The following is a 26,582-nucleotide window of genomic DNA, read 5'->3' as shown; positions in this document are numbered from 1 at the left end:
GAAGTCTTTGGCGTGCGAGTCATTATGCAATTATTGACAGACGAATTCAACCGGCGAGAGATGAGGGAAGCGTGATGACTGAGGAAGCAGTGAAACATCATATCCATCCAACAAATGCAGGATATTACGTTCTACATGCGATCACGTGTTATGTTGTAAAGTTTTCCATGCAAGATCTGAAATGAAGGGAGCACAGCCGGATTCAATACCTCGTCAATATACTATGGTTCGTCCACAACTTACTAATGCATATTAAACACGACCAGATGTAAAATCGAAAATTAACTTAACATCCGATTGCGGACCTGTGTAAAGATGTAGATTACAGTTTATTGCCACAATACTGCCAGATAAGGATACGGCAGACATAAAAGCAGGATTTGACCGGAAAGAGAATTTCGTGCCGTTGAGAACTACTATACACCATTGCAGCTTGTGACACCATTACAGCCACATATTTCTACGTTGTGCAGTCAAAGAGGTTACGTAAATATACCACCACCTTAAGATGACTTCAAACTGCTCGTTAGGATATTAGTCGCCGCGCAACAACTCCAAATTCGTGCGCCAGTCGGGTTGCGATTGCCCGATCCGTTGAAGAAATCTATCTTATCAATCCGTGGTATGACGTGGTCATTGGGATCCTGCAAGTCTTGTATGCCTTCGTGGAGCCATCAATTCCATGTTCTTATCTGTGTGGCTGTATTCCGTTCAACACGACTACCACTGTCAGGGAAGGGAAATTTGTATTCGTAGTACACAGATTCTTCCATGAGCAAAAGTAAAAACTTGCTGGACTACTACATTGACAATGTGTGATTGTTCGACCCATCTAGAGGTAAATCACGCCAACAGTCGGGTACTACTGAATTAGAACTTTCTGGTTTTCTTATAGTTGCTGAAAAACTGGCGTGACAGCTCTTTGCCGTTTTGATCTTGCTCCAACGCCACCTGTTAAGAGTCTTCATCCCGGCGAAATTAAAATACTGCTAATTTTACAGTAATTATGTGATATCTTCAAACAGAAAAAAGATAATTGAAATGTGAAACAAGAGCGCCCTAGACAATATTATTTTGCGTGAGGTACCGTTATCATAAGTCACCAAGTGGCTTTTCGTTTTCAGCCGTTTAGAAACGCGAAAATAAATGCCGATTTTCAAACTGGCTGGAAATCGAAAGCAGATAAGTGAGTCGTGATAACGGTATCTCATGTAAAATAATATTGTCTAGGGCGCTCTTGTTCCACATTTCAATTATATTTTATCTATTTGAAGATATCACATAATTACTGTAAAATTAGCGGTATTTTTATTTCACCGGGATGAGGCCATTTAAGGCCGCCCTTATATTCTGCAAATCTGGGGGTTTCTTTCTTGGTGTTACATTTTTAATGGCCAGCAGTGTAGTTCCGAAGATGCAAATAATTTTTCAATCATCCTCAAAGATGTCTTTACACTTGACCGCTAGTATGTTGTCAAAATTGCTGATCTTTCAAGTATATTCTATTTCCTCTTATTTGATAATGATCTAAAAAAAAAGTTTTTTTTTCACGACATTCTCTTAATGAAGGGATTATTTTGTCTTGTCTATCGTATCTGATACCATTGGCTTAATTCTGTACGATGTTTTGTGTAAATTTACTTATCGTAATGTTGATCGTGTAGAAAGACAAACACGTGTGACGTTGTGTGCTCATAAGAAAGAGGTCAAATAGGATAAATAAAAGGGCAAAAAAATAAAAAAGGAGCATCAAAACAAGGACACAGGCTAATTGATAAGGCGAGGTTATTAAAAGGGAGTAACTGAAGATTCTATCTCAGCAGCAGTCGTTTGCTCGTTCGCTTTGCTTGTCTGAAACGGAGCTTGTTCTTTTCTTCTAAAATGTCGAAGACTGCCATCAAAACCTCCACCCAAAAGGAGGTAGACAGCTTGGAAAGTCTACTGGAAGACAACATCCCTCCGGAACCTCTGGCTGAAGTCAAACGAATTTTATATGGCCGTGAATATGAGTAAGTAAATAGTAACATTTTTTTCCTTTTCCATTTTTCTGTGATTGTTCTAGTTACGGCAGTGACGTCGCCTGAAATTTACTTTGACGGAATCTCGATTAGGGACGATTGTATGTTACATGAAGGACATATTTTTGGTATCATACATAAATCTACATATACAGGGTGTTTCAAAACAACACCGATAACATTTGAGAGGTGATTCCTGACACCAAGATAAGACGGAAAGTATAGACCAACCTGGGTGCACAAATTCTTCCTTTCGGAATAATATATGCTGCCGAAAACATGAAAAAACGAAGTTTAAAGGTCCATAGCTGCAATACTATGGGACCTACAGTAGTCGGATCAAGACTTCACTTAGGAACTAATATGTGCGCTATCCAAAAATACATGTTTCAGAATCCAAAGGTACTCACGCAACAATTTTTAAAGAGGCAGATAATTTGAAGCACTCACAAACTACATCTATAAAAATTGTAGCAGAAGTGCCATAGGATTCTGAAACGTGGATATTTGGATACGGCACATGTTAGTTCCTAAGTGAAGTCTTGACCCGACTACGGTATGTCTCATAATTTTGGAGCTATGGACCTACTCTGAAAGGAAGCATTTGTGCACCCAGGTTGGTCTATACTTTTCGTCTTATCTTGGTGTCAGGAATCACCTCCCAAACGTTGTCGGTTGTTTTGAAACACCTTGTATAAAAAAAAAAAGAAGAAGTTCTGAATGACTGACTTACTGCCTCATCACAGCCCAGACCAAACGGCTTAAACTATAAACTTCAAATTTGCACAGCATTTGTGACGTGAGATACCACTAAGGAAGGAATTTTGAAAATTTGTCAAGGAAGAGGGGGAAATAGTAGAATTACATTAATTAAATTAAAATATATAAATATATTTAATATATTAATATATTAAAATATATAATTACATGTCGGAATCTCTAATGGTTATAGACATGAAATTTGGCATATAAACACTTACAATTATTGCAATAAGATGACCATACCTCGGGATCCCTAATGGTAGACATTAAATTCGCTGCTTGAACTTCTCATTTAAAATAACTAGATATGTATTTGAGCGTTTTTTTTTATTTGATAAAGAAATGAAGAAAATAAAGTGTAAAGAAAAAGGCGCGGGAATTACAATTATAATAATAAAGAGTCCATAACCGGAATCTCTTAGGAGGGGCACCGATTTTTCTGTAAATTTGGGGGGAGCCCATTCAGATGCAGAAGACATATATGAGGATTTTAAGACAAATTGCATACAAATTATGGCAAATATTGTATATTGATAAATACAATAGTGAGCCCACATGAGCTTTGGGGGGCCCAGGCCCCCAGGATCAGCGCCCTTGTCTCTTAGGGTTAGAGATGTAGAATTTGATATTTGGACTTTTCATTTAAAATAACAAAACAATAAGACACATGTTTCAGCTTTTTAAATATATGCTAGCCTTCAGATAGCTGCCGCAGACCCACGCATTTGCTTAGCTTACGGCCGCGTACCTCTTAAACTCACAATTCCAAGGAATTTTAAGTTTGTTTTCCTATTTCAACTATCTAGAATATAAGATTTTGTATCCCAAGAAAACGCCCGTTTAAATAACATGGGAACTTTATCCTTCGCTCCCCCCCCCCCCCTAGACCGATTAAATACTAAAAATATTCATTTTTGGCAATTTTCCTCTGGGTTAGTCCCGGAAAGCTACAATCATGCCAAATTTCAACTTTCCACTTCAACCAGAAGTAGCCCTTTATTTTATGTCAGTTCACGTACGGTAGTTAGGGTTCGACCCAGGCCGGTAGCCAGCCCTAAATTGTAAGGGGGACCCTGATGAAGTTAGGGGGACCCTATGCAACCATATTATAATAGTTCATCGCCATATTATCGTACATTTGCAAGCCTACCGTGAAAATTTTAGCGGGCCAGCAAAAATTTACGGGGGGCCGGCCCCCTTAGACCCCCTGGATACGGACCTGGTTTGACCTATAGTGGAAGAAAATGAAGACGGCATGAAAACAAGAAATTAAATTAAATCTTTTTCCGTTTAACGTCTCACGATTATACCGTAAGGCTAAGGGAAATGGATGATTTAGTCAAGTGAACGAAAACAGAAGAATTGGTGAAATGAAAAAGTGGAAGGAAAGACCCCAAGAAAACCCACGGACACGATATAACCCACCACAAACTTACTTGGCCAGGGATCCCACGCACCAAAAGTAAGGACTCTACCACTGAGCCACGGTGATGGCATGAAAAAAAAAGAAGAAAAAGCGAGTTTACAATTATTATAATAAAGTGTCCATATTATAATAAGATGACCATATCTCGGAATCTCTTACCGTTACAAATATGAAGTTTGAATTTTTTAGATGTTTTATTTAAAATAATTCAGCTCGCGTTTCGGCGCTTTTTAAAATATTTCTCCAAGAAGGAAAGAAAAGATGTGGGAAGAAATATGAGTCTGTGTGTGTGTGGGGGGGGGGGGGTTGCAATTATTAAAATCACATATTCATATCTTGGAATCCCTTACGGCTATAGACATGAAATTTGGTGTTTGAACCCTTCATTTAAAATAATTAAATACGTTTTTTTTTTATTATTTGCTGTAGAAGGGAAGAAAATGGATGAAAAGGAAAAGGTATGGTAACTGCCATTATCACATGATGTCTACATGTCGGAACCCTTTAAGGTTGGTTTAAAGGGACAAGTTTTGCCGATAGATGGCAGTACAGTCTTCGTATCTCTTCCATGTATTCTTTTACCGTTCACGAAAATTCACGATTTCTCTTTCAAATTTCAACCTAGAGACTTCAAATTTTTAGAAAAGAAACTTCATAATCTATCGAAGGCAATAATCCGTGCAGATTTTTTATTTAGAAATTTCTTCATTGTTGAAATGGATATCCAAACCTTTAACAGTGGAACTGTTTCAACAATGAAGAAAATTCTGAATAAACAATCGGCACGGATTGTTCCCTTTAATAGGTTATGAAGTTCCTTATCTAAAAATTTGAAGTATCTACGTTGAAATTTGTAAGAGAAATTGTAAATTTTCGTGAAAGGTAAAAAATACACGGGAGAGATACGAAGACTGTAGTGAAATCTATCGGCAAAACTTGTCCCTTTACACTAATCTTAAAGTAAGACACATGCTTTTGGTGCTTGGACTTTTCTTTTAAAATAATTAATCTCGTTTTTTTTTTTTTTTTTTTAACATTATTAGCTATTTGACCTAGAATAGATGTTAATAGGTGTGGAGACACTTCATTAAGATGCCCATATGCCTTCGTTTTTTGTGCAAAACTTCGCGCTTAGACAAATTCTATATGACAGGCACAGAAGCTGAAAAATGAATACAAAATATTTCTCAAAATATCAAAAAACGAAACAAAAAATTTTGGAATCTCATGAGTAACACTATTTCACATGTCTTAGATCTCAAACGCTGTTTTAATATTTCATAATTTCTAGTATAAAAAGCTATAAATCTATGATCATAATGAAGAGCATTTATCTACGTTTAAAGATACACAAGACATCACACAATATCCTTTAATAATAAATACTGTATGGTTTAAAATGTTGCTATATCATACCATAGGCGGCGATTTGCAGAAAATATTGGGGGGGGAGCAAACAATGAATAAATATATCATTATATTCAGCTGTTTCCTATCAACTATTTGATGAAGGCCCCCTTCCCAACCCCATATATCGGTCCTTTGCATCCGCTTTCCTGCGAAATTCACGATCTAAGTCAAATTCGCATAAAGGCATTAAAACAAATTCAAGTTCAAAATTTGGGAACTTCACTGCAACTTTGCGCACCAGTTTGATCTTTACTTTTCAATCAATGCTGCCGGAGTGTTGGTTGAAGCTTCAGTGCTCTATTAAAAACACCATTTTGAAAACGGCGTTTTCTATCGCATAAGAAAGAAGGTTGTTCCTAATATTGAAATAAAGGCACGATGAAGTTGACGACAGAAATTATTGCTCGTCTTTGTTAATTCTTCCTCGATTGGATTATATTGGGGGGAGAGGACCCCACCTTTAAGAATTAGGGGGGCCAAAAAGTGTCCTGGCCCCTCCCCAAAGTCGCCGCCTATATATCATACCCTTCGTGGACTTTTCGTGATTCGGAAGCATTCTGATAACATCTGGATGATATGAAAGAAAATATCAAGAGTACAAATTTTGTACATAAATTTACAAAACTAGACAAAATGAGAAAAATTATTTTGAGAATCGAGGCGAGAAAAGACGGAAAAGAATGCTTCGAGAATCAAGTCGAAACGAATTTCTACGAAAATTTATAAACTTTATTTCTCATCTCGTCTCGTGGTCAACAGTATTTAAAACGTTTATTAATTAAAAAATATGAAAAAAACTACCAAATACTCCCAGGTGGTGCTTTGGGCAATATTTTGAGAGTCCTTTTACACCTTTCATATTGAATTTGTCTGAATTCGAGCCTCTTGTACGGGCATCTTAGGCAATCATATACCCATTCATTTTCTTCTATTTTAGGCCAAACATCTAAAAAACGCTTAAATATTTATTTAATTACTTTAGTTAAAAACTCCAAACATGTCTGTAACCTTAAAGGATTCTGAGATATGGACGTCTTATTAAAATATTTATTTACAATTCCCATCCCCTTTTCTTCTCACATCTTTTCTTATCTTCTAGGACAATTATCGTAAAACGACAAAACAATTATTTAAGTATTTTAAGTGGTGACCGAACAGCAAATTTCATGTCTATCTTTAAAGGACTTCGAGATATGGACATCCTATTATAATAATTACAACCCCCATCCATCTTTCTTCCCTAGGACAAATATCAAAAAATGTGAAGCATGATTTATTTATTTATTTTTTGAAAAAATAAAAGATCCAAACACTATTTTTATTTCTTTAAGTATAAGAGATTTCGAAACCTTTGAAATCTTTGAGAGTTTAACGTCCGACGATTATGCTCTGTAGGCTAAGGGAGACGATAATAAAGGCAAGTGAATGATGATGAAAGATTTGATGGAATGATCATGTAAGAGGAAATGAGAGAGCCCCGAGAAAACCTATGAACACGATGTTGTCCACCATAAACTTACTTGGCCGGGGATCGAATGAGGGACCCCACGCACTAGAGGTAAGCGCTCTACCACTGACCCATTAGTGCCCCCCCCTCTTAAGAGATTTCGAGATATGGAAATTGTAATATAGTAATTTCCATCCCGTATTTCCCCCCTTCCTCGATACTCGTTTGCTTAACAAATAATTTTGTTCAAGTATTTGAACTTCGACACTCGAGGAGCATATTCCTATTTCAAAATTGAAAGTATTAGTGTGTAGCCATTTTATTTAACTTTGAATTTTAATGTCCCTTTCAGCACCGAAGCTTTATAAGACATTAGCCTACAGCTTAACGTGAGATTTAACTACATGAGCTCCCGCCGAGAGTCGAAGCCGAGTCTTCCACACGTGCAGCAATTAAACCAATATACAGTGTGTAGAGGTCTTCCAGATTTTTCTGACAAAAAAACAAAAAAAAAAAAAAAAAAAACGAGACAACCCAATAGAATTTACAGTATAGTTTTTGATATTCTCTTATTTTGTGTTGAATTTTCAGATTTAATGAAATAATAGGTCAATATTCACTAAAAGTGATAATAAAAGCGATATTTAAAAATGTCGTAAGAATAGCATTAATTTGTTTGTTTGTTTGTTTTAAAAAAACAACATTTGGACTATTGAATTTTTTTGGGAAAGGTCAAGTGATATAAATTCAGGACGTTTCGGATGTGTATGTGATGCCCTGCCGTGGAAAATCTTCACCCGGGGTGAGAATATACGACGGCGCCCCAATACATATGAGTAAGGTCGACAGACCAGCCGGGAAGCGCCACTATGTTTGGCAGGAAACCCCAATTTTGCGCTCCCTTACTTCACCCCCCCCCCCACACACACACACGGCACGGCACGGCACGGCAATCAGTTCATATAACATGAATGATGAGACTGTAACTTTAATCTATATATATAAAAGAGAACGCACAAAATCCTTTGTCCGCTCATCACGCTAATACGGCTGAACCGATTTCTTTCATTTTTGGGGGGTTGTTAGGATTTGGACCCTAGATGGTTTTTATCATATCACTTTAATTTTCAATTACCAGTGTCTTGAGATAATTGACCAATCAGGTGTCAATACGTACAAAAAATCCTTTGTCCGCTCATCACGCTAATACGGCTGAACCGATTTCTTTCATTTTTGGGGGGTTGTTAGGATGTGGACCCTAGATGGTTTTTATCATATCACTTTAATTTTCAATTACCAGTGTCTTGAGATAATTGACCATTCAGGTGTCCATACGTACAAATCCTTTGTTATTAGTTCATCATAGGTATAAAAATAAACGTATTTATATGCAACCCGCATGACCCTGTGACTCGGCGGGTTAACATAACTGACAGGCGCTATAAATCACTTGAAAGCGAAAAAGTAAAAATTATCTAAGTAACAAAGTTTATTGCGTTCCGGGATGACCGCAGCGAAGCGGGGCGGGTTGGGGTGACCGCAGCGAAGCGGGGCGGGTTAACATAAATGACAGGCGATATAATGTTAACATTAGTGCAATCTTCTATGGTTTTTATCATATCACTTGAAAGCGAAAAAGTAAAAATTATCTAAGTAACAAAGTTTATTGCGTTCCGGGGTGACCGCAGCGAAGCGGGGTGAACGCTGCTAGTATTAGTTATAAAGAAAATTGCCTTTTTTGTAACTGTATTTCATTTATGATAATGATCCAGTTATAATAAAAATATTGTGTTCCTTGTTTGCAGGAAAATATCCATCCCAGCAGAAGCCCAAAACATCTCCGAGAAGAACAACTTCGAACTTAAAGGTTACAAGATCACGGCACAAAAGGAAGAATTGCGACCACCAAGGTATGTTTATAGACTTCACTATCACGTACTTATGTATTACGTTTTCTCTTGAGCATTTGCACTCTGACATCGATATTTTATCTGTAATAAATATTACTAAATGACTTTCAGCGCAACAATTTTCTTACAATATCCGAATATACGCGACTCAAATAATGTTTAAAAAAATATTTGTATACTTGGAAATGAATAGGAACATATTTTAGTATTTCGTAAGTTTTTCGATTCTCACTGATATTCACTAATAAATTGTACATTACTTTCTCGTGTAGGATTGTTCGAGTGGGAGCTGTCCAGAGCCAAATAGTTCTTCCAACAACAGCTCCGTTTCACGAGCAAAGGGAAGCCATTTTCAAGAAAATGGAGAACATCGTCAAAGCTGCTGCTCTTTGTGACGTCAACATTCTCTGCTTCCAGGAAATGTGGTGTAAGTCCTATTGATATATTACATTGATACGTATTATATTATTACATTTTAAAATTACAATATTGCAATTTTAAAATAAAATTATAAAGCAAACGTAATAGCAAAAATCCAAAATTTAGAAAAATAAGTATCCAGAAACAGAACTGTTGACTCCGGCAACAGGTAAAAGATTTATTATTATTGAAACATGAACGTGCCTTCGAGTAGTGACAACGCCAGAGGAGGACAAGAGGTGAGTCCCCCTCGGTAGTTACGCCTGCCCCAAGACGTGTTATATCGTAAAGTAGTTGAATTGAGTTGAATTTGAGTTTAACGTCTCGTTCAGCACTGAGGCTATACGAGACGTGAACCTACTGATTAACGTAGAATCCAAACCACACAAGCTCCCACTGGGAATCGAACCTGGATCTGCCACGCCAAAGACACGTACTCTAACTGCTTAGCCACGAAGAAGTTAGCGTTATCGTAAAGTACGTCAACTACTATAGAACTATTCTTTTTAGTATACAAAAAATAGCTCCTCTCCCTCCCCCTTAAAAAATCATCTTCTCCTCCCCTCAAATATCCCTCATCCAAGAAATTAAAGCTGACGTCCTCACTGCATATGAGTTTCCTTATGACTAAACAGTTAACGTTATCTCCTTTAATGTATAAGTCTCTGGTTCGATTCCCAACAAGAATATAGATCATATTTAAGTGTAGGTGTATTTAAGTGTCGTATTTAGGTGTAGTGTAGTGACGGATAAAGTTAACAATTTTCTGTAGAAACTTTATTTTCCACCCATCCCTTGTAAGTACATTTGAAGAAAACCATCATTATGAAATCAGAATTCGAATTCGAAATATCTCGATTCTGAAGCGAGAGCTTTTTCTTTTTTCTTTACGAAATCGATTTTCGATATCCGAATTTGTATGTTCATACAAGTGTAGTAGTTACTATTTATATCATTAAAACGGCTTTCAGTTGATTTTGAAAACATCATTTCCATTGTTTATTTTTATTACGATGACTAAATGTTACACATTTATTTGCAGCCATGCCTTTCCATTTCTGCACCAGGGAGAAGAACCCATGGTGCCAATTTGCTGAACCCATCGAAGGGGGTCCAACAACAGAGTTTGTACGTCAGGTAAGATATAAAAGAGTTTCGGTGCATAAGAGTTTCTTCTTATTGGCGTTGTTATTGATTGCACAATTAAGCCCGAACCTTTCCGTATGGTCAAATTTTAAGAACATAGCTAGCAAGCACTGTTCTAAAACAAACACTAACAATTTCCCCCAGAAGAGGTAACTTTCTTATTTTATATATTATAAATAAAACCCATCCCAGAGTTTGGACTCTTAAAAGTAGCTCTAAGTAGCAGTATTACAACCTACATCTCCCCCCCCACCCACCCAGAAATCCATCCTAGATCCGCCCCTGATTCCCCGTTGTTAAATGGTATCACTATAATTTAATTTTTGACCATATAAGCCTTCGAATCGGATTTCCACCTAAAACTGTAAGTTTACGTTTCACATAACCTTGGTGCTCCCGCCAAGTGAACTTTGTGGTGGACAAACACCGTGTGCGTGGGTTTTCTCGGGGTTCTCCCGTTTCCTCCCACTGTCTTTATTCCACCATTTCACTCATTTCTCATCTTCACGTGTACTTCCGTCCGTGTGGTTCCGGATCCCAATTTTCGGCGTCCAGCCAGTGTCGTGATGCAAACTGGGGAGTCACGTGAATAAAAGATGTGACGGTCATTATAGGTCTAGAAAACTCCTGATATGCCTGTTAGAGCTACGCAGTGTGTTGACCACGTGTTCATAGCTAGGTTGGACCTAGTTCAGCCCATCGCTAACAGATGGCGTTGATGCAGCTCAGGCCCATAAGAGCTATCACGCCAGTGCATAATTAAACAAGAAATTATTATTAATGAAACCTTCCTTATCTGAAACAAGTGAGTTAGCAAATCCTGTTATCTTCTCTTCATTTATGAAAATCATTTATCTATTATCAAATTGTGCGTGATACTTTTGGAATTAGGATTGCATTAATTTCTACACCTTCATTGAGCTAGTACTTTAATATTTACTAAAGCTATCTTATCATGTGTTTGCAAAATTTCTTGTGCAAACAAAAGGTATTTTGGTAGATGAATAAACACTTTACTATCTTCCCAAACATGTAACATTCTTATATGTGCAATATATTGTTGTAATGCACCCTGACAGGACATGACCCAAATAAAACATATTTTTGTTAACAGAGAACAACTTTAAAATACCTGCTTACTTTGCCCGAGTTATATTAAGCTCAAATATGATATTGACAGGCTTGTTTATTTATTTATTTATATTTGAGCCTTTTCAGGCATATCAGACGATTGAGGATTTTTTTCTGATTTTTAAATAATACGTGCCTGTTTTAAATGTGTACTATAGTTCGAATGTGTTTAAGATGTGTATAATTGGTTAAATATAATTTCAAACATTTCGAGTATATTTTTGTTTCTTGATTTTTTTTTCGGAACAAGTCGTAAAGACTATATTCGAGTATAGTCCTATTATATAGCAACGCTACATCAAGAATTCAGTTAATAAAGCTCTGCAGTGGAATCTTTTGGTTATCTTCCGAGTCCTAAAAAATATATGCTATGACCTAGACGGGCATTTCTCGATTTATTATTATGAAGTATTGTTGCTATTATTATTTGGAGAAATCATGAAACTCGTCTGATATTTTACTTTTACATAAATGCAACAGGAATTCAATTAAATTTGAATGTGTGGATCTATGCAAAGTGACACTCAGTGGCGTATTTACGATATTGTTTCGGGAGGGGCTTTGATAACTTTCGGGGGGGGACTTTGCCTGGAAATGTGAAAATTCTGCAAGATATTTCATTTACTTTACTATCCTAAGTAAGATTTCTGGGGTGGGGGAGCTTAAGCCCAGAAGCCACCCCTAAATACGCCACTGGTGACACTCATAAAAAAATTTCACAAATTACGATGAACTCGATTGAGTTTTATGTGGGTGTACAAAATATGTACATTTGTTTGAATTAACATCTATATTTTAGACCTTTCTAGTTCACTGAAGAATAGAACTTATTTTATATCACAAAGGCATATATCAATCTTGAAAATCGGAAAAACGAATTTTCTGCTTCAGCAGGCAACGACAGTTGATAAATATGTTGTAAACTTAGAGAAATGTCACTAACCTGTGAATTTATTATTATTATTATTATTATTATTATTATTATTATTATTATTATTATTATTATTATTATTATTATTATTATTATTATTATTATTATTATTATTTTTATTGCGTCAGTATGATCCGTGAAACGGGATGGCTAGGGCACGTTCTCTCGAGTTTGATTATCGATAGAAGTGATAGCATTTTTGATGTTGTCGCAACATATGAATCAATTATAGAACTATTTGGGAACAATTATCAGTTCCTTTCGAGAAATCCAGAAACAAAGGGCTAAGAGAACAGATTCTGCTGATCACAGATCACTCAACTAAAATCCGTATGTTCAAAGGTAGCACTTTATATACTTTAACACCAGAAGTTTCTTGTTTATGAAAGGAGACAAAAATTCCGTTTATTTGAGATAAAATGTTATTACTCGACAATAAATCTCTCCATTTTACGCTTTGGCACCTTTCTTTAAACAGTGGTCATTTGGTGACCCGTTACTTCGAATGGAAAGTCCAACATGTTCATTTTATCTTCATATCGTTTCAATAGAACACCAAGGATCTATTTACAATATTTCAATATGACTAAATATTGACATATTTTAGTCTATAACTGTCATTTGGACTTCTGATATTGTGTTTGGGATTTGAGGGCTATTTTCAGTACCAAGCCTATATGGGACATAAATTTATAGTTTAACGTTAGAATTGAGCTACTTATCTGACCCACCGGTAATATGTTCTTAATCTGAAGCAATAAGTACAGAAATGCTAAGAATTTAGCTATGAGTGAGCTCCTAGTTGACATCAACTAGATAGGCCTACTTATCTAAATATATCAATTGACGTTCCACTGGCCAAAATAAATATATATATTTTTTAAGTGTCTGTAGATTAAGGTGGATCACTAGGTGTTCTCGGTGCTATGCTAAACGTTGCTTCAATAGTGCGGCATTGCCAGATAGTGTCGAGTGTTTATGATGCCAGATAATAAAGGGAGTAATTATGGAATTCTGCTTAGATACTTACTGGAGAAATTATTTTTCGACCCTTACCGCGATTCCTCTTCTGGAACTGCAACTCTAGAATCCAGGAATTCTCTTATTGTGACTACCACAGTAAACGTACACATTTGGCAACAACGCATTATGGCGTTCTGCGCAAGTTTCGTCTCAAATACTATTTCCTTAAATGTAAATTAATATTTAAATAAAATATGAAACATAACAAGAAAAACGGTCAAACAATATATCTATTTCGTGATAAGATTGTTACTTTAAAATACTTTACGCACACAAATAAACATTTCATGGAACTGAGCACTTCTAGTAAGATCTAACAGCAACTGCCATCTTGTGTACTCATTGTCAAATGAATCAAATATTTTGTTTTATTTGTTACATTTTTCGATATCAGAAGACACAACAAAATGAATCAGTGTCTTGTGTTGTAGCTGAAACATAACTTCATCTTATAGTACAATACTTATAATATATAACATTTCATTGCGCAGTAGTTAAGGGAATGAGCTAAAATATGCACTGACTTCCGGGTGGTAATCCACCTTAATATTTTGACAGTAGTATGTTATTTTTAGTGCACAGTAGAAATATGATATATCACCATCATTATCATAGGTATTCTCCCATTATTGGCAGGTCACTTGCCGTAACTGAGAAGCTTCCATGCTCCACGGTCTTCAACTAACTCTGCGTCTTTATATACGATTTTTCTGTTTTGATATATCTATTAATTGAAGTCGTCTTCGCCCCCTCCCTTTCTTTCCTGTCACCATACCCTTTAGTATGTTTCTCATGACAATTCCGTTTTAGCCAAATGTCCCAACCAGTTTCTCTTCCCCTTCTTAATAATGTCTAAAATTGTTCTTTGTTTCCCCACCATTTCTAACACCCTCTCATTCGTTTTCTGCTCGACCCAGTTAATTCCTTCCATTCTTCTCCACACCCACATTTCGAAAGCTTGGAATAGTTTTTCATCATTTTTGCGTAATGTCCATGCTTCTGCCCCATACAGTACAATACTCCACACGAAGCATTTTATGATTTTTTTTTCAACTCTTTATTCAAGGTCCCACAAAATACTATTTTCTTCCTCTTAAAGGTTTCTTTCGTCATTCTTATCCTTGCTTTTATTTCACGTTCACACTACATATCATCACTAATAATACTACCCAGATATCGAAAACTATTCACCTGTTCTATTTCCTCCCCTGCTATTTCTATACTTGACCGCTTTGTTCCGATCACCATGGCTTTTGTATTTCTAATATTTATTTTCATCCCATGGGATGAATATGGCAATAATGTGAATGATTATATAGTCCAATAGATGACCTTAGATAACACTGGGTTCCAAATAGCAGAGATGAAATATGGATAGTGTGTGTGCATGCATGTGCTGTTGGCGAACATTTCAAACATTTCTATAAAAATAAAACCATATACACTGTAATAAATGTTTAATATTTCTTTTTTCTAGCTTGCAAAACAATACAACATGGTAATTGTAAATTCCATTCTTGAACGAGATGAGGAGCATGGCGAGATTCTGTGGAACACAGCTGTCATTGTCTCCAACAGTGGAAATGTCATTGGAAAATCCAGGAAAAATCACATCCCACGAGTTGGTGACTTCCAGGAATCCACTTACTACTATGAAGGCAATACTGGACACCCAGTGTTCCAGGTAATGTTTCTTTCGACTTTATATTATCCATTTATGTAAGTTCAATTAATTTCTTTCGAATAATCTCTTAACGAAGATAAAACTTTACTATTTTTGTCGAGTCACTTTATGTTTCAAGTTTGCTTCAACTCTGATAACATAGCGCAGAACAAGTCTGTATAAAATTCCTTTGACCGGTTATTGATACAACTTTTTATATTACATTTTTCTTTGGTGTATAAGGACAATTTGACCAAAAGTACAATTACTGTGAATTTTTGCTTGTAATAAAAAAAAAAAACATTACAATGATTGAATGATAAAGTCAATCGTTAGTTATCCTCCAAATAGTTCAACAAGTATAGTACAACAACAACAACAACAACAACAAATGACTGGCATAACTAGTGTAGGCGTACACCCAATTTTTTTGTTAGGAGGGTTCCAATAATATAAGCCATTACGTCTATGTAGTATTGAACGGGTATTATTCTGCACCTGAAGAGACAATAAGTAATTATAAAATACTTCTAACGGTATTTTCAGAAAAAAATGATAGAACTATAGTGCTGCCAAAATGTCTTGAGCCGTGGCAAAAATGCTCACGCCCGCTACACACCAACTCGTTGAGCCAATAAGGGTCCAGCTGTTGCTAAGCGAGAGAGCCTTAGCGAAAGGGAGTGGAATTCCTTCAGCCGATAGCAGCGCTTGGAATGGAAAACTAGGTGTCAAGTCAATGCGGTATATCTTTAGACTGCTTTTATAAGAGAAAAGTACAGATGAAGTGTAAGATCAAAATTTCATGCCACATCAATAATTTCCTTGTTAAACAAATATAGTTTTATTGACAAAGTGTACCAATGTATGTCGAGTTTGGAAATTTTGGAGGAATTCGGACCCGATAGATCCCCCGTGGGTACGCCCCTGCAATGATGATATCCATAGTTCAGTATGCTGAAATTTTGACGGAAAGCTAATTACCATATTTCAATTTTGAAATACAGTAATTTGTGAGCCTCTTCTGTCTGTGTTTTTGGTTGCAGGAGAAATATTTTGTCACTGACTGTTCCGTACTTAACAACTAACACACCAGTTTCACCAACTATACACTTTGGCTTCATCAGAAATACCTTCTGAGGAAGCTCAAGTTGTATAGTAGGCGAAACTTTTACACGTTAATAATTTTTACAATACATGTATTATTTTACTCAACGAGTAGTTTAAATCAAATTCCATAAAAAGCAAAATTTGTACAATCAAAAAAATAAACATACCAGCTATTTGCAAAGCCCAAATAGTGATAAAACGGAAATATAGTTCTTGCACTGTAAAAAAAATCCTCTCATGTACAAATGGTGTCTCATATGAAAAGGAAATGCAATTTCCTCTGCAGTATGTATATTCTTCTAATAGAATTAAACTCGACAAGAACAAATAATAAAGAACATTGATACCTTTATAGGAAACTGTCATAGCTTCAAATTCAAATTCCCTGCAAGATTTACTTTAGTAAATCGGAGATGACTACGGGAAAAAAATTCAAGAACAACTGACTTTATCAATTATTATCATTATTATTATTCAACAAATGAAGGAAACTCTTATGATTAATGTTGTAATTATTATTTTTTTTCTGTTTCAGACCCAGTTTGGCAAAATCGCCGTGAACATTTGCTTCGGAAGACACCATCCCCAAAACTGGATGATGTATGGTATCAACGGAGCTGAAATCGTCTTCAACCCTTCAGCAACTCTGGCGCACATTAGGTGAGATCCAAAAACATACTGGCCAAAATAATATTGTATGCCGTGCCATGTCCCTTTTCAGTATTGAGACTAACAGTTTCACTTAGAATCCAATGTAGAGAAACTCGTTGGTAATCAAATCTAAATGTTCTGTATCAAAAGCGGAAAGGCTAAGATTTTGGCAGAAGGGCATTCTCTTAATGAGAAACCATAAAGAAATTGAAAAAAAAAAAAAAAAATTCATGTGTTAAGTATGATTCTAAAACAAATTTGAACACGTTATGGTACCTTGGATTCCATCTTGAACTATAGGTCTACATCTTCACATCAAAATTAATGCGGAAAATAGAGCATCTTACGAGTTCCTCAAATTAAGATGAATCTTGGTATATAAATTCCTCATTACAAATAAGCGAGCATGTGACCCAGCATTTTCCACGGTTTCAGTTTTAAGAGTGAGTTATATTTATTTTCATATTAGAATCGACTTTGTCTCTTATTTGTGACCTCATCATGGAAAACGGCTTATCCGTTTGAGATGAATTTTAGAACATAGTATCTACCTGAATCTGAGTTTTTTAAAATCATGTTACTTTGATTAAAGGACGAATCGTAAGAGGGGCAGGGAGTTATAAAATTAAGCGAAAAGTAAAGCATCTTATTGCTTTTCTGTAATAATACTTTCATTGAGATCCGTATCGTAAGGGAGAGGGGGTTCAAATATATTCCATGTATATATATTCTCCCCGTGCAAAGAACGGACAATTCAGCTGGTGTTCTATAATTTTTAAATGCCTGACGTTCAGACAACATTCTGACTGTAGAACTCATAGATAAAAGAAATATTTCTGTAATGTATTTAGTTTGTGAATTTTGAATGGTTGCATAAATGCACATATTGGTCATAACTTGATAAATGTGTAACTTGTCTGTAGATGTAAAACTAAATAATCAAAGTTATTGTAAATATTGATTAGTGCTAAGAATGAAATTTTCTGCGTGGTAAGTGGGGGAGGGGAGTAAGAGCAAGACACTGACTTCAGAAATATCCCAACGTTGCTCACTACTGAGGAAGATTCTGGGAAAGTAGTTGTTGTTGTTTCCACATATCCCACAGAAAATTACATAATGTTTTCGAAACATATTTTGAGCTGATACACAAAACATGCATATTTTTCTTTTTTCTTTTTTTTTTAAAGTGCAATACAAGCACTAGTAAACTTACGACAGGGGCGGATCCAGGACCGACTTCTAGGGGGAAGCGGTAGGTTGTAATACTGCTACTTAGAGCTACTTTTAAGAGCTCCAATCTCTGGAGTAGGTTTTATTTATATATAAAATAAGAAAGTTTCCTCTTTTGGGAGGGGGCGATTGCCCCGATCGCCCCCTGGATCCGCCCTTGACTTACGATAAAGTTTGAGTTGCTAAATGTATTTTACGAAACTTACTTTTCTTAGGAATGAAGTAGCCTATACGTGTAATACAAGATTGTGTAAGAAAATTGATATACCCTTTACTAGATTATCGAAGATCAAAAATAGTTATTTAGTTATAGGACCGAAAAATGTTTAATAAACTAACAATCTCCATACAGCAGCTGCCGTTAAAGGTTTATATAAGAAAAGTTATATGATCATTTAATAGCGAATCCATTTTACTCGATTCAAGAGTTCAGTGAATATAAAGAAACTATACTGAGAAAAATCCATTATTCGGACAGCAGTATATTGTACAAATATACGGAATCCTTATGTTTACTACGGAGATCAGTACGAAGCATACTTAATCCACATACTACATACTTTTCCCGCTTCGATGTTGCATCATGCCGTTGCAGGAAGTATGGCATCTAACAGTCTTCCGTATATTACATACATATATGTATGTTACATACGTCCATCTGTATGTGAGATCCTGACCGCCTATACACAGTTCTTTCGTTCGTTCGGAAAGTATGTTTATTCGAAACACTTGTAGGAAAGTACGTACAAAATATACTTCTTCAGCTATACGTTTGTTATACGTTAAGTCCAAAAACTACAGGGTTTACATATGTAACATACGTCTTCACATACGGCACATACGTTTTTTTTCTCAGTGTTTGTCGTAATTTGCAGTGTCACTTAATTTCAAATATTATTAGACTGTTCGTTATAGACCTACTATTAACCAGCAACTGGTTGTCTTATTTTATGATTACTTTTTTTTCTTATATCTATATCTATGTGTATATTTCACCGGCCATTGTCTATTGCTTGTAAAGCTCAATGACAATAAAAAAAAAAAAAAACTATTCTATTCTACTTGGTCTATATACGGATCTAGCATCCAGAAAAATTATACAATTTATAATTATTTTTCCAGTGAGCATTGGTGGGGTATTGAGGCAAGAAATGCAGCCATAGTAAACAGCTACTACACTGTGGCTATCAACCGAGTGGGTGTTGAAGTCTACCCCCGTGAATTCTCTTCAGGAGATGGAAAACCAGCCCATAAGGATCTGGGACTCTTCTATGGATCTTCCTACGTTACAGCACCCGACGGTAGCCGAACACCTGTAAGTACTTTCTTCCATTCTGTCGTACTTTACTTATTTATTTTTAAAGTACAAAATGAATAAATAAAGTTTGAAGATCGTTTGGATAGAGAAAATATTGAACAATACTTTTTCTAAATACTTTTTTTTCTTAATTCAGTAATATACAGGGTGGTCCAGAAGTGGGCATATCCCTCCCTTTAGTTTCAACAGTATAGTGTTAGTTATGGTAGAATGTCTGTATACAGTTACCTTGAAGTCTTAAGAGTCTTAAGAGTCATAAACATCGGTATGATCACCATCCATGTCGTAACACAGCTGAATTCTGCGTAAGTTCTCGCAGATGTTTTGCGGAGATACTCCAGAATCACGAGGGTAAAGGCGTGTTCCATAGCTGCTCGTAAGTCCTGCGTTGTGTGATATCGAGTGTTTCTTACTTGTTGCTTTCGCTTTAACACTTTCCATGGTGTCACCTGTGTAACGCCTTTCGTGAAGCCAAACCGCAACAATTAATCTTTGTTTAATACTATATTAACTTTAATCTCACATTGTTGATTACTCCAACTTCAGTGTAAAAAACAATTATCAAGCAGAAAACAAATGAACATGGATAACAATGTCGCCAGATAATGCCAAACAATGTTGCCAGACAACGCCAAGCAATGTTACCAAACAAATGTAGGTAAAACAAAAAACCGTCAGAAAACACCAGTTCGGGGTCGTCCACTTCCGGACCACGCTGTATATCTTAGTATGCGAATTATGTACAAAATTCATATTGTGAGGTTATTTCTCAAATTTTATTCTGAGAAAAATAGAGTATAAGAAATAACGGTCATTTTAATTTTAAGCTTCGTTAAAAAAAAAAAAAACTTCACAGATGTTATCTATTTAATAATGGTGTAAATTTACTACATAATTATTTTTAAAGCTAATTTCATGGACAAATATATTTTGTACAGAGTTGAAAAATATTACCTCATTCATGTTGTCAAGTGTTATGAAGATGCATTTTCCTTTTTCATTACAGGGTCTTTCCCGCATCCGTGATGGTCTACTGGTGACAGAATTGGATTTGAACTTGTGCCGTCAGATGAAGGATCTATTCGCAATGAGGGTACGTCTCATATTCTTTGTTGCTCACTATCATGAGTTTTATTTGTATTTTTCTTTCAAAGATAGGAGATTCTGGTATAATAAAATACAATTTTTACACAAATAACAAAAAAGCTGAAATTAAAATAAGGCTTTTGCTTTTATTAAGAGTCAGCAATCATAGACAGACGTTTATTCTGTGTAGAAGATGTTGCATGTTTACTATGAACGAAGGAGTCGAAGAGAGTTTTATGTGTATTTTTTCCAATTCAGCACCTAATTACATCCTTTTCAGTTCACTTATAATCAGGGACGTAGCTAAGGGGGACACGGGAGGCACCGGCTTTCCCAAATCTTGGCTTGCCCCCTTCAAATATTTATTTAAAATTATGCGAGACAAATTGTTTTTAACCGATAGTAAATGAAAGTTATCCACAGTAAACTGAAATTATTTACACTTCTAACAAAAGGTTATTTTTTAAAATCCATTTAAACAGGCTATTTCTTAAACGTTAAGTAAACAGTAATAAGAGTATAAGATCAGTAACTTTGGGGGCCAGGCGTTATCTTCGTTAATATTGCGAGGTTCTTCTAGCCTTAAAAGTCGTCTTGAGGTACTAAAAATCTATGCGAATGCACTTTTTGTAACCGACTAAGACAAAACTGAAAGGTCGATTCGACTCAGAGGTAGGAGAATCTTCTCCCCCCCTCCCCCCCGATTGCTGGGTTTTGCAACATAGTACTTTATGTTTTAATTGTTCTACGGGAAGGTATTGAAAGTAGATCTACATTCTTATTTTTATTATGTTCAATACTGATTCTAGCGAAACAGAGAATAGAATATGTCAACTATTTAGATCCTTATCTGTGCTGGCAACACTCCGGCTGAGCGGGAATCAGTCCGCAATATATTCCATTTGCAAATATGCCCTCCCCCCTCCCAAACTCAGAACTCTGGTCACGTCCCTGCTTATAATCTGACAGATCTATTCATATAAGGTATTTAACTTCTAAATACCAGTATAACTTTAATACCAGTATAAAGCAAATACAAAGCAACATTTTTACCATTGTATGTGCAGTGGTGCCCACCCCCCCTTATGTCTATGACGCACCCCCCCAATTGTCTATCCGTAGGTGTTCTTCCATGAAAAAAATCTTCTTTTCGATTAATTTTACCCCCCCTCATCAAACATATTTATATAGATTTTAACCCCCCAAATATTTCAATGACGCAGTTTGCGTCATAGCCCCCCCTTGTGGGCACCCCTGGTATGTGTCAGAAAATTACAATTGTACAGCAGAGATAGTAACACCAGTATTTTGTAAAATGAACCAGTCTCTGTTATGGTCGAATGATTATTGTGTTCATACATCTTTTAAGTTTTGCTTTACATATACTTGATGGTCAATTATCTGGTTAAATAATGTACCTAGTTACCTTTGTATGTTGTGAAATGAGAAATGTTATTTTATAATTAATCTTATTTATGATTATTTTCAGATGACTCAGCGCCTGGACTTGTACGCAAAATCTTTGAATGAAGTAATTAAACTTGACTACAAGCCACAAATTGTGTACGAACACCAGAACCAGGAAGAGAAACAAAAACAGAAAAAGTAAACTAAACAAACCACAGTAACCAGAAAGCTACATACATAACATCGCTATACTTTGCTTTTAAAAATACGCAATAAATAAACCTGTTATTTGCAAATTCAATGGTTTTATTTCTTCTACAGTTCTAATCACCAGTTTAAGAAAGCAATTTTGTGATATTGTGGAAATGAGGCGAAACAAATGATGACGGTAAATATCAAGGATCTTATAAAATAGAGGATCTGCCCTTACAACAAAATCCTGAAGCCATACGTCACAGTTTCGCCACCCCTACTCTGCCCACTCCGCCCAATAGGATCGCAATGTTTTGAGCCAACAATAATGGCGGAAACGAAAGTAGCCAATCAGGCGATGGCAGAAACGAGAGTAGCCAATCAGACGTGCCGATGCTCGGTTGTTTTTTGTCTTCATCGATTTAATAGGATAAGATACATATGGGCAGATCCTCTATTTATATCATCCTTGGTAAATATAGTCTATAGTAAATTAGAGCAGCGAGTGAGGTAAGGAGATAAGATAATTGTGTGAATAAACTAACAAGAATTTTAGGAGCAAAAAAAAAAAAAAAAAAAGGATCAAAAGATTGCGATCTTGGCCAATAATTAGTTTTTGGATCAGGGGCCACAAAATTTTTGAACGGCCCCTAAATCAAGTTTTCGTACTTTTTTACGGAATAAGCACATCATACTGAGTTAAGTGATAGTTTGAGTTTGGCGACACCATATGTAGTTCTCCAGATATAAGGCCTACAACAAATTTTTTGATTGAAATATATAGAATCTTTTGATTTTAAAAGAATCGATAATTTATAGTAATTTACAAATAAGAACATTAATAAACCATGTAGCAAGTAACAGTGATTTCATTATAATTAAACTAGATTTTCGTTCAAATCGAACAATTCATACATTACAAAACTAATTAAATCGATTTGGAATGGATGTCTTCTGTCTAGATTTATCGCAATAAAAGCGATTACATGTTTAATTCACTATCTGATTAACGATGCTGCGTCCTTGCTGCGCTATCTCTGTTTTTAGCTCACTAATTTATGTGGAGGAAATATTATCTTTCTTCTGAAATGAAATAGAATATTAAGTTTCGTTGTGATGATTTCTCTTTCAAATTTATTTAAATGTTCTTTGCTTTATGAAAATTAAACTCTGTGATGTAGGCAAGGACGTTATAAAATAGAGGATCTGCCTATATGTATCGTCATCCTATTAAATTAATGAAGCCAAAAAACAATCGAATATCGGCAAGTTTGATTGACTACTTTCGTTTCCGCCATCGTCTGATTGGCTACTTTCGTTTCCGCCATGATTGTTGGCTCAAAACATTGCGATCTTATTGGGCGGAGTGGGCAGAGTAGGGGTGGTGAAACTGTGACGTATGGCTTCAAGATTTTGTTGTAAGGGCAGATCCTCTTTTTTTTCTAAAATCCTTAGATGTAGGGGAAGTTGCTCAAGTCTTTTTATTATTATTTTGGTTAACTGCAATTCGTATCTATATGCAAGGCTGAAGGCAATATATATCCTTGATGACTAGATATTTCAAGCTTCATATTGTAAAAGACACAAGCGTATTGGAACAATTAGGGTACATAGACACAAGTGTATACATGCTCACATATCTCCGGTTTCATCTTCACAACCTCAGAGGATGAATACAATCTGCATTCGAAACGTCGGATGTCAATATCTTTCACTTGGCTCATGGCCAAAGGCACCCATATTGTGGTTTCCAGGGGGGGGTGGGCGGCAAGTATAAGAGACATTTCAAATATAGTCTCAAATTTTGCTGTAACTAATCTAAAAAATCTATTGGGTTTTCGATCTTCCGTAATTACAATTTTCTTTAGAGGGGGGCGAGCACCCCCTGATGGGCGCCCTTGCTGACGACCCCTAGAACACTTACTAAAACTGGGTCTTAATGTCATCTATAGTTAGGGTTACCGTCTTTCTGTTGCTCCTAACAGGGACATTTTGGTACGAGATTTATTTTCATTCTTTCCATTTACCTAATCAGCAAAAGAGCCATTATTATTCCATTCTTCTTGAATGTGTTAGTAATATTGGTTAGGAAAGTAGCAGGCATCTATCATTACATAACATAATGAATTATGTCGATTTTCCGACAAAGAAAAAAGAACGCCTAGCTATTGTAGGTTACTTTGTCAGGAATTGTATCATTAGTTTTGGTCAAGCCACGGAGAAGGCGTTTACATCCAAAGATCATATATGATCTGTATGGGGCGATGTAAAGCGCTTCGTCAATATTCAAGCGTACAATAAATTAGGATTACATACATAGCTGTTAATGTAAAAATATATATATATATATATATATATATATATATATATATATATATATATATATATATATATATATATATATATATACCAAAAATACGAGCACTACAATATTTTAAAATATTGCAATAAGGACAGGGAAAAAAAAGTAAGAACTGAAAATTGGGACGAAATGTAAACTGGCGGATCACCAGGGCAAGATCCTTCAAACTAGGACGTATGTTAAGTCCCAGAGGTATAGCTAAGTAGAGATGCTCCTCGCAAAACGATTTCCTGGTCACCTAAATGTGTTGTCTGTTACACGTTCATTAATGTTGTTTAATACTTATAGCAGATGAAGAATATTTATAATAAAATATGAAAGAAAAATATTTCTTAAGAAGAATAAACCGCGTCAACACATTAAAATAATTAAAACTGAAATTAATCATCCACTTTGTACTCTTATTTGCCTAACTGGATCCCCATAATTGCGTTTCTTACTATATTATTGCATAATAGTATCTGAATTTGATATTAGTTTTGAGTTTTGTTTTAACCGTTTATACCTACATAAACAAGAAGTCAACCAAATGGACTTGCGTAAAGAGTTTTGTTTCCTTATGTATAGCTTACTGTTACTGTACAGTACGGTCCGAAAATCTTGTCACCTCCTGTTCCAGCTTGTTTAGTGATCCAGAAACATCAGTATGGACACCATTATTGTCGCGGCACAATATGATGCGGCGGCATGTCCTGTGAGAAATTTTCCGCAGCATGGAGAGTGTGATTTCGTTGAATGCCTCCCTAACAGCTTGCTTTAAATCTTCAGTAGCCAGGTGTCGCTCTTTCGAGACATACCACTTAACTACTCCTCACTGGGAATTGTCGCACGACGTCAGATTTTAGCTCCTAGGAGACCACTCAATTGGTGCTGGCTTATTCACTGATCTTCTCCCTATACACCTCTGGGATAATACCTCACCGAAGAATTCCAGAACAAGAAGAGCGTAGTGGGATGGAGCTCTATCCTGTTTGAGCCATCTATCAGTAACAATGTTCAGTCTTTGAAGCTCTCTCACACTAGGGCGCCAAGAATTATGTAAAGTGCTCCTAGCTAGAGGAGCAAAGATATTTTATGTGAAGTTTCCCCACATAAGGGCTAATATTAAAAAAAAAAAAAAAAAAAATGGTCATCATACCATGTGCCAAGAATTATGTAAAGAGCCTTAATGAATAAGGTAATTAATTATACTAATAGGCACGAGATTGTAAATAAAAGAAAGAGCTAAGGGAGCGCAGAAGAGATTAGCAATTCTAACAACGACAAAAACAATATCGTCTTCTTGAATATTTACTCTTGAGTTGCAGTTTAAAATTAATCTAAAATTACCTCTCTTCACTTGTCTCATGTATAGTACAATTACAGATGGGCAATTTCAATAAATGCTTTATATGCCAATGTTGGCACTGTACCATAGGCACCCGCAGGATTTTTTTCCAAGGGGGCAAGACATAAACATATATACACGTGTATTATATATATCAGGGCCAAATTTTCCGATCGCCAATGGCGACTAGAAATTTAGCCAGTGTTCAGTAGAAATGGTTTCTCCTAACTCACTGGACTGCGCAGTTTCTGTTTCGCACGAAAATAATTGTCACTGGGTGAGAAAAAACACGGAATGTGAAGTCTTCCCAACGGACATAGAAAGTGAAGTCTTCACAACGGACATAGAAAGTGAAGTCTTCACAACGTTGTAATTCGCCCTTTCTTTCCTGCCCTCAGGGTGTCTTAGCAGGGTGGGTAGAATATAAATTTTGTTTTCTTCACTGACGTTGAATCAGACATTGAAAAAGATTTACGGTGAAAACTTGATTACGAGTTTTCCAAATCTGCTTCCAATTGTCACATTTTGTGCAGTTTTACCTGTGAGTATGCTTCATGTGAGGGAGGCTTTGGCACTCTCAACAGAGTAAGAGGAATTCACTGAAGACCGGCATTG

At 35.9% G+C, this 26,582-nt stretch overlaps 1 protein-coding gene across 1 annotated transcript; it reads left to right on the top strand.

The window, feature by feature from the left end:
• The first annotated feature begins 1,805 nt into the window (after positions 1-1,805).
• Positions 1,806-22,382, top strand: pyd3 (beta-ureidopropionase pyd3). The gene is made up of 9 exons (XM_081768258.1): positions 1,806-2,009; positions 8,869-8,973; positions 9,246-9,400; positions 10,436-10,530; positions 15,102-15,308; positions 16,930-17,054; positions 19,398-19,590; positions 20,600-20,686; positions 22,169-22,382. Exons 1-9 carry the CDS (start codon positions 1,882-1,884, stop codon positions 22,286-22,288), a joined length of 1,215 nt encoding a protein of 404 aa, XP_081624384.1. The 5' UTR covers positions 1,806-1,881; the 3' UTR covers positions 22,289-22,382.
• The last annotated feature ends 4,200 nt before the right edge of the window (positions 22,383-26,582 follow it).

Source organism: Thermobia domestica, chromosome 8, assembly GCF_964235325.1.
Source record: "Thermobia domestica chromosome 8, izTheDome1.hap1.1, whole genome shotgun sequence".
Taxonomy (NCBI): Eukaryota; Metazoa; Arthropoda; class Insecta; order Zygentoma; family Lepismatidae; genus Thermobia; species Thermobia domestica.
The sequence above is the reverse complement of the archived record's forward strand: the minus strand, read 5'-3'. Positions and strand labels throughout refer to the sequence as shown.